Source organism: Amblyomma mixtum, chromosome 7 (assembly GCF_055824585.1).
Source record: "Amblyomma mixtum isolate Tamu chromosome 7, ASM5582458v1, whole genome shotgun sequence".
Classification (NCBI taxonomy): Eukaryota; Metazoa; Arthropoda; class Arachnida; order Ixodida; family Ixodidae; genus Amblyomma; species Amblyomma mixtum.
In genome coordinates, this window is record NC_143018.1 from 25015381 (window position 1) to 25025337 (window position 9957).

Here is a 9957-nt window from a genome sequence, read left to right on the forward strand (position 1 = left end):
GCAGAAAAGGAGCGACCTCGGTTTCTTCTGCTTTGTCAACGACGGGAACATCTAAGAAATGTGTTTGGAAGCCATGCAAATAGCTGGGTGGCAGCAGGGAAAGGTTTGGAGAGTGCACGGCTTTTGTGCGGCTACTGCAGCGTCAGGTTGGGAGAATTTGTTGATTCCATTCTATCGCTGTGCTGAGCGAGTCCTGCTGGAACCATTGCGTTCACACCCTCGAATGGTGATACTTCTCCTAGTATCACTACCGCTCAATTTCAGGCAAACAGCTCTATGCCGTTCCGCTCCACAGAGAGGCCCGTATAGAAAAAGCGCTGGCCAACTAATCCAGATTTTAACACTACAGCGTTAAGGGTGAAATCAGAATCGGAATTGTCAAAATTGAGGCATTTGAATAAGGAAGCATTATCACGGTTTTAAGTGGCGAATCTTTCCGCTGACACCTTCTCTATTTTCAGTGGCAATGAGTTCCACACTAATGAAGCATGGAAATTAGCTGTGAATTTTCCTTAATTACATCCGCGTTTTGGAAGCAACGTGAAACGAGTTGAACTATGCTCAGGAATCTGATTGGCATTAATTAGGAGATATGCAAGGTCACCCATGATTAATTTAAAAACCAAAATACCGTGAGTCTACTTATCCTGATGCAACTAAGATAAAATATGTGCGCGATGAAGAGATGAAGCTTCTGACACGGAGTGACTCATTATGGGTAGTTCTTATGTGGCTAAGTTTATTGCATTGTTGGTCGTCACGAGAAAAAGCATCCTGCTATTCCCCTCCTCCCCCCCCCCCTTTTTTTATATAAAGTACAGGAATTAGCCGGGTGGCATAAGCCGACCTGAGGAGTATCAGCGTGAATGAATGTTGCAGCTAAATAAAAACGTCTTTCGGACCAAGATTGTCACGACCAGCCACCTTTAGAATACTCTACCTCAGATGAAGAGCTGTGGGGCTGGTGTGGAAATGATCGGAGTTGACAGTGCACAAGTCAGCCGTGCAGTTTTTTAACAAGCAAAGCCTGAAAAGAGCAGCATATTCGAACCTTAAGCCACCTATAAATGATGACACCCCCTTTATTTGCAATGGTAACGAGCTTCACACTAATGAAGCATGAAAATTAGCTGTCAATTTTCCGTAATTAGTTCTGGTTTTGGAAATGAGAAATTGTTTAATGCAATAAGCACTTTTGGTCGACGCTATTAACACGCTTCCGTTTATTAAGCAATGATGCCAAATTGTGCAATGGCACTGCGTCCTGTAGTATCATGTCAGCATTAAACGAAGCTATTTCAAATACTGTCGCATTGTCGCCATCTTCCGGGAGGCGCATAAGCGGAAGGTTTTCCTTGAGCTGGTCCCTTTTAAAAGACTCTGCGCCTGGCGCTATAGCGATGCCAGCGGTTCTCATAACGCCACCATGTTGACCGTTGGCGTTAATCAAATGCCCGTTTGCGCAATATGTTCCTGTCTTAAACGAAGACCCGACCGAGGTCGCGCAGCTGCGCTAGCGACGAAAGCCACCTCATCCTCCGCTGCATAGGTGTCACCGGTGCTAGACGCGTCACCAGAGGACGAGAGTACTTCCACCGGCCCCGTCTCTCCCTCGACAGATGGTTCAGGGTCCGCTTCCTCCGCCATGGTCGATTCAGGGTCTGGGAGATCGTGGTACAGTGAGCCCGTTCCCATAGCTCGCCCTCTGGGCCTTCTGTATTCATCGACGCCGGAGTCTTGGGTCTGCTCCTGCTCTTCGGGAATCCCGTTGCGTTCACCGGGTGGTCGGACGATTTGCAGCGCCACCATAAACAAAAGCACCACGACTACGAGCATCGATAGAAGCGCGTAGCGAGACAGCGCCACTCGCCAACGAACGTCTTCCTGACGTGAATACCGCGAACTCCACTTCGTTGAACTATTGGTCTTCTTATGCCGGCCGCGGCTATGACGCCGTTCCTGGTTCCGTCTCCCTTTGGCACTGCTGTAGCCTTTCTTGACCCCTCTGTGGCTGTACTTGGCCCCGTCTCGGCTATTCTCGACGTTGTCCCGGCCGTTCATGACTGCGCCTTCTTGAATGCTCTTGTCCCTGTCTTGGCTATCTCGCCCACTACGAGTGAGAGCAGCGAGGTAGTGCTTGACGTTTTTGGAGAACCACGAGGACAGCTTGGACTTGCTATGTGCATCGGAAACAGCAGTAGGGTGGGGTTGATCGGGCTTGTGCGAGCCGCTGGCGCTCTGCGAACGGGACGTGGACACGCTGTTCTCGCTATCTTCACTGGTTTCTGAGGGCTGAGTGCTGCCGGTCGCGGCATCGCTGCTGGCTTCGCCGCTGCTGGCTGTTTGCAGCGACCCCTCTGAGACTTCGAAGTGCTCCGGCTCCGAAGAAAACCTCAGAGTCTTCGCCGGCTGTGGACTCTTCGGCTCGGAGAAGCCTGCGGGGGGCTTCAAGATACTGGGGTATTCGGGCCGTCGCAACGCAGGATCATTCCATGGCTGCTCCATGACACAAAGGATCAACTCTTTCTTCTTCTTAGTGTTGTAAAGTTGCACGTGCGGTGACAGCGGTTCCAGCGCTGCTTCAAACCAGCACGCTAATTATTCGGCTCGAGCCCTAATGCTCCATTTGAATATCAAGCAGTTTGAAAGAGGAAACCATGCTAAGAACTCTGGAGAAAAAAGAGCAAGGCTGTAATGAAACACTTTCTTAATGCTTTCTTTCTTCCTTTACCTATACTGGCTCCCGAAACACTTTTTGTTAGAATAATTCGTCCAACAATCACTTTGGGTTACTGTTGTATATGTGGTTTTGGTCCTTGTTTCGGCTTAGCGGATTGTTCTGGCTTGTATTTGTAGATGTGTGCTTTGTAACTGGCTTATGTAAGTGTCATATGACTAAAGAGTATAAATACCGGTGTCTTCGTCTATTAAAGGGGTCTTTTGTCTACCATTTCATCCAGAGCCTTGTCACAGTTACCATATTTTTGGGGCAATAATTTGAAACGTCATCATATACTGAGTACATGTCAGCGCTTGCAGGTGTCAGAAGAAAGCCGTTCGTGGTCTAAAGTAAACTGCCTAAGCCGCCCTCCTAACGGCTCATAAAAAATCGCCTTGTGAAATAGTTGGTAAAGTACACACCGTCCCCGTGCTTACTCTTATCACCTTCGTCGAATTTCCCTCCCATTCCAATAGAACCAAAAATTATACGCCAATACTAAGTTCAAAGAATGTACCGACCTGAGGCTCATTTGTTGATTCCTGAATCAGAGTGTTTGATGTGGGCGGCCTGAAAGCTCTCTTACGAGTGTCTGAACGCCGAAGACATGACCGATCAATGCATCCTGTACACCAGCACGAACTGGCTTGGCCGTCAAGGACGATTGAAAAGGAAGACGACCTCACCGGCGCGTTCTCCTTAGCGCGCGCCAGCATACCCTGCTCGCTTTTCTGCGATAAAGACGTCCATCTTTAGCCGTCAGATTTCTTGTGACCAGCCTTCGTGGTTCTTTGTGGAGCGTACAGAGACCTCAACGCATACCGACGCATCTGAAAGAGTCGCGGCGCATCGAACCAGTGTGAGTGCTCAGTCCTTTCATCTGGACAGCTGTCCACCACATGCATTCCTGAGCTTTTTTCATCCAGGCTCGGCAGTTGAGACTTTTTCGACCTAAGTTCAAGCCGGTGACCAGATACTACGGTTCTTTATAAGGGCGCTGTCGCATCAGCAATGGATGACACGACAGGCACCCAAGCTTACTCATACCTTCGACCCCGTATGCAGATGCCGAGCCCCCTCCTCGAGCACGCCTTGTTCCCTAACTGCCCGCGCTTCCCCGAACTAGACAGAATACAGCTTCCCGAAAATGAAACAAGACGGAACGCTGAAGACGCTTCTCCGGAACAGCTTACCTCGGCCGTCGAAGCACCGGCCTCGAAGAGGCCCACTGCGGGGACTCTACCGGCCAGGACAGTTCGGTCGTCCAGCGATCCAATGCCCTTAAGGCCGAGCCAAAAGGACAAAACTGCAGCAACGCCCGCAGGCAAGAGTTCATCGCTACCAACAAAGAGGTCGCCCGAGACGACCGCGAAAACCGAGGAGGTCATCGTCGACGAAGAGAATGCGGACACCGACAGAAGTCCAGGTGATACCTCTCCGATGTCCTTCGAAGCCACAGCTCCCTTCGATGACCGCGAGGATCTCGATACGTCCCCAGCGTGGAAGAAGGTGAGCGCGGAACCCGTGAACATGCAAGCCGTACTCATCACCGTCGTCTCTGTTCTCGTTGTAAGCTTCGTGATAGTCATGGCCGTCTTATTAGTCCCGAACACGAACAGCCACCACCGCAGATTCGAAGACGAAGGAGGTCCTCTGTCGCCAGAAGACGCCGGGAGGAGACGTAGGGGCGGCGCTGATGAGTCACGTGACGAAGTACCAGCCTCTGCGTCTACGCTCCCGGAGCCGCGTGCGACACGCAAGCGATCCTTCGACCTGGCCGGAAAAGGAGACCTGCCCGGAGGACAGGCGACACCGCTGGAATGCGACACCGAGGCCTGCCGCTGGGAAAACCGACTGGCCTACGAGAAGCTGAACGTGAGCGTGGACCCGTGCGTCGATTTCTACGCGTACGTCTGCTCGGCGGCTTGGGACCTGAATGAGGACCTGCCCTACAGGGCGGCGGGAAAAGCATTCCTAGTCAACGAGGTCACAAGGTACGTCAGCCACAGGCAAAATGGTCTTACTTTCGACTTGGACTGTACATTTTTTTTTCGCAAAAAATACAGTGCAGTCCAGCTACTATCCAAGAGAGGCTTACTCTTTTCTTGAAGACGGTAAGCGTCATAAGCTGGCATGACCGTATACGAGAGGGCAGGGCAGAAAATGTGGAGAGAAGAAATGAGGATCATTTCAAAACAGTTGACAGGTGGCAAGCTCGTTTATGATTTCTTGCTTCAAGGCGCTCATTTTAAAATAGACCAGTCCATATACTCCACGGTGCCACTGGTGTAGACTGGCAAGCCCCGGAGTGTCAGACCAAGTGGTGGAAACTATAAGCCTGCTTGCATTGTCCCTATTTGTGGTAGGCCACAACTCACTATTTCCGAGACAAATATCAGGCAACTAAACTACTGCTTAAGACAGCTCGCAACACGCTGGTTTGCTTATTATACACAGCCGCAGTAAATTACACCACGACTAAAGTGGCCATGCAGCAACTCTTCTGCCACATCCGCCTCACGGCTCGAAGTAGACGCCTATGGTGACCAATTTTTACAGATCATTCCTAACGTGATTATTGCTCATGAGCCCGATGTGTTCTGGGATACCTAAGCGTCCCTCATAGAGAGTTCAGGAAATGTAGCTGTTGCTTAATAGATGCGCCGACAGAAGTGATCTCCATGCCGACGACTTCTTGCAGGTACCTTCGAGAACACGCGCACTCACTACCAGCTGCAGCCTCGGCAGGCGGCGCTCACGGAGAGCACAACTTCCTGGATCACTCGAGCCTTGTGCTGAACGGTTGTCTCAAAAACGCGGTGGCGAAAACACCCAGCCAGTGGGATGGCATCCGAGGCCTCCTTCGAGACGTCGGTCTGGAGGACTGGCCCTACATCGAGCCACCTCAACAACCTTTCCAGCTAGACAACGTCCTGAAGCTCATCGACCGTCAAATGGCCATCTTTCCCATTGTGCACGTTTTCCTGCGGAAGCTGTCGGACAGCGGTCCTTACGTGATTCACTTGGACGCACCGAGGAACATCCTGTTGGTGCAGTACAAGATGCAGAAGAATGACGAATCACTGCCCTACAAAGAGATCATTCGACAAACACTGACCCTATGGAAGACGCTGCCTCGAAGCGGTGCAATGGCAGATGACGTCATGAACTTCGAAGCACAGCTTTTGAACGCATCGAGACCCGTCGCCAAGCCTTTCTGGAAAAAAGATGCCTTCTACTCGTTGAAAGACTCCTTGAGGCTAGCCATGTTCCGCGTGGACACTTACATCTCCCATCTGCGGCAGCACGATGCGAACGAAGTTGTGGTCCTAAACGAGGCCTATTTTACAAGTCTGTCAACCATTCTGCGCGAATTTATCCCACGAACTGTCCTCAATTTCCTCGGTGTCCATGTGATAGCACAATCAGCTCCGCTCCTGCCGCAGGACTCAATCCCGCGAGACCTAATGCGCATGGGTTATCCGAGTTTCCAACATCACGTAGAGCCCAGGACCCAGAGCTGCTTCCACCTTGTGAGTCGGCTCTTCCCGCACGGTACGCGATGGGTCCTGCGGGACATCCTCGCCAGGACGTCCGACCTAGATCGCCAGTGGGACCTCACTACCAAGAACATGGTCTCCTCGCTGGCGCACACGTTCCGTCAGGGCGCCTCTTGGACGCAAAGCGTGGACGTCACCAACACCATCAGGCGACTTAAGGCACTGCAGGTAGGGTACCTGGCGGGTCGGGAGCGCGTAGAGGACATCGACCAGTACTACGCACCCGTGAACGTCACTTACGGGTCAGACAACCTGGTTCGCTACTATGGCAAGCTGCTAGCCAGCAGTCTGAACAGGTACTGGGAGTCAAGCTCGGATGGCGCTAGCTATGACGCGCGTCATGACCAACGATCGACAGACCTGGACGTCGCGTGGACGCGCTCTCCGGAGTCGACGCTGGGGATCTACCTTACTTCGAGCAGCGTGACCTCCGCGGCGCTCGTGACGCGAGCTAACTACCCTTCCACCCTGTTTCCGCTTCTGGCTGCCGACGTGACCCGGGCACTGTTCCTGTCCTCGCTCGACGACCTGCAATGGTCCAACTGGAACCAGGATCGCTTCCGCGAGCTCCAGTACTGCCTTCTGAAGCGTTACGAGCGAGGCATCCGCAAGCTTCGCGCACCCGCGAGCAACACGCGCTACTTCCTGGCAGATATCCTCGCGGACAACGCCGTGATCAAGCCCCTTATGGCGGCTTTCAGGCGCTTCTCGCACGCTCCGCTCTCCGCGATCGGCCAGCGTCCCTCCAACCGGACCGCCTGGCGGCTGTTCTTCGTCAATTACGCGGCCGGCTTCTGTGTTCCCGGGAGCGAAGGGACGCAGATTAAGGAGCGCATGCGCTATCGAGTGAGCCTGCCGCCCAGCGTTCGGGTCAACATCGCCCTCCGAGACGTGAATAAATTCCGGCAAGTGTTTAAGTGCCCGCGCGATCCTCCATTGTCCCGGTGCGCCGTGTGGAAACGTGAGGACGACGACAACGACCCCGTGGAATCTGGCTGGATTTAACAGATCGTGGACGTGAACCGGTGACAATTATGCGCTCTACCACGATGAACTGTACTTTGCGCGAATACGCCTTCCGCGTTAATTTGGTTCGTAAATAGAGTGCCGTTTTGGAAAATAACGCACGCCTATCCCTCTCGCTTTCATCTTGTTTCCTCTGTTTTCTTTCTTTCTTTGCACAGCTTTCTTTTGCACTGCACGAGATGCTGCGTTATATCTTTGACGATTAAACTAGTGTCATCTTCTGCAAACTGCTGTTTGTGCTCTCATCTGCTGCTACCTTGTGCGCTGAAATTGGCTGCGCGCGTCTAATCTTCTTTTGTTCCTCTTTCCTCCTCTTCTCTCCTATCTGTGCGCGGTACGATAGCAGCCATATCTCGACACCTGTCGACAGACTGCCCTTCATTTCCTTGTGGTCACCTACTGCTACTACTATTATTATTAGCGACTAATACAGCTGTTTCTGCTCTACTTTGCGATCACATGTACAGCCTTTGCCAAAAGTAACCGAGCAACAGGTTCTTGCTACTCAAACGTATAACGGAGCATTTACAGCAGCCTTAAAGACCAAACGGTTACTTTTGGCAAAGACTGTACGTACATTGTCGGTACCTTGCAGTCGCGTACAACCGACTTGCGCATGACGCGCGCTGACATTTGGTGTGTCCTAGCCCGAATGTTGCTTTGGTTCCAAGAAATAAGGAAGCTGGTGCCTCAACCGCCGCGGTTCAGGACAGGCTTCTGTCGCGTTACTGTTGCCTTCCAATGCTGAAGCCGAGCCTTCGTTACTGATACTGTTTCAGCGTTGCGCGGAGCCGATTCCCAGCCCCGCAGTATATGCCCACATATACCCTGAGGTCTACTCCCGTTCCTGTAAACTAAGTGGCTAACATGCCACTCTATCCCACATACTCGAGCTTTCCCGCGGGACTCCCCTCCTCGAGGTTTGCAGTTCTCGAATCCAGACCAGTGGGAGGCCGCATTGCTCAGTTCCGACTCGGACACAGAGATCCGGGCTGCGACAAGAGCTCTAGAAGGCGCCGAGCACCACGGCATCATTGCCACTTGATCGGGCTGTACCAAGGCTGTACTCCCACACCATCATCTACTTTCGTGGACGAAAATAAGGTGTATCCTTCTCCTCCTCGACGCCAAGCATACGCCAAGCGATGGATGGATGGATGGATGGATAGGAGCGCCCCCTTTGAAACGGGGTGGTGGCAATTGCCACCATGCTCAGCTTTTCTTTCTTTATTATTTTTTTTGTTTACTGTGTTGGCAATTCTCATTAATATTCTCCATCAACTTTGCCTACGGTTTCCTACTATTCTAACCTTATGCCACATCTCTGCTTTTCAGCCACCAATCCTCCAATCGCTTTTTGCTGACTTCCACTGCAGATTTATTTACTTGACCATTGTTATCTTTAAACCCTAGGGCCTCAGAAAGAGTGACTGTGCCTGCATCGACATCCGGATGGATACCATCACATTTGATTATGAGGTGTTCAATTGTTTCCACAGATCTACCACACACTGCACATGTGTCATCTTCTTCGTTAAATTTCTTTTTGTAGCTGCGCGTTCTAAGACACCCTGATCTAGCTTCAACACAGCGCTCATGGGAAGGTGGTGCCCTCTGTATGTTGTGGGGACAATCGACCGCAATGGAGCACGTGTTCCGATGGTGTGCTGTGGCGCCATCTGCAATCGCTTTAGAGAGCTTGGGCCCACAGCACCGATCTCGGAAGCCACGTCCATCGGCCGGGCTGCAACATTTGACCCTTTCATAGCAGTGTTCTCTTTACTGCATTTTATGTCCTGCTTCATAATCTCCTGAATCAAAACAAAAATAGAACCGCACATAACACTTACGGCACCACTCCCGAGTTGCTGTTTTTATTCTTTGTTAGTCCACACAGCGCTGGACACGCTTGCATGCATTGCGGCACGAAATCGCTGTACCTGCACGGCGATCCAACGATAGAACGCTACGAAGTACCGTCTTGAATGTCGTCTTCAACACACGTGCTTACCTTCTTCCTTGTTCAAGAAATTAATATCGGATCAGTCCGTGAAAGACATCTTCAGCGGCGCAAACAGCCGCACTCGCCAGCTCAAGCTCATGACAAGCGAACCGGCAGAAGTGCGGCGTCGCACTAAGATATCCGTTCACTGTCATCACTTCCGATTGAGTTTGGGCCTGGGATCATCACAGCGAAGGCTCAAATCTCCTCGTTTGTCATCACCTCAGGGGACGCTAGGCCTAAAGGCGCTCAACGCTCCCCCGATCAAATAAGATCAAAATAGTATCGAAATTGTGAAGAAATGAGAAGTGAGAGAACGGAGATAAAGGAAAATAAAAGAACGTGAAGACAGACCAGAATGAGCGTGGATGAGAATACGAGAAAACAAGAACGGAAACATAGCGAGGTGACAGCTTAAGAGACGAGAATGAAATGAAATGCCGGTTGCCAGGTGAGCGAATGGGAGGAACCGGGATGAACTAGAGAAGAGCTGCAGGAAAAAGAAACTCAAAATGTTTCATGACCACAAGCACTAATGTCAGCAATAATTTTAATTACAAATGATTATGAAATATTATTGTTTTACGGTCAACTTAGAAATAAGATTCATAATTGAAAATTCAGAATTTCTGTGCATCGCCTTTTTAGCA

At 51.1% G+C, this 9957-nt stretch overlaps 1 protein-coding gene across 1 annotated transcript; it reads left to right on the forward strand.

Annotated features, from left to right (window-relative positions):
- Nucleotides 1-3730: 3730 nt before the first annotated feature.
- LOC149335351 (neprilysin-1-like) lies at nucleotides 3731-7284 on the forward strand. The gene is made up of 2 exons (XM_089553909.1): nucleotides 3731-4713; nucleotides 5421-7284. Exons 1-2 carry the CDS (start codon nucleotides 3731-3733, stop codon nucleotides 7282-7284), a joined length of 2847 nt encoding a protein of 948 aa, XP_089410035.1.
- Nucleotides 7285-9957: the final 2673 nt, after the last annotated feature.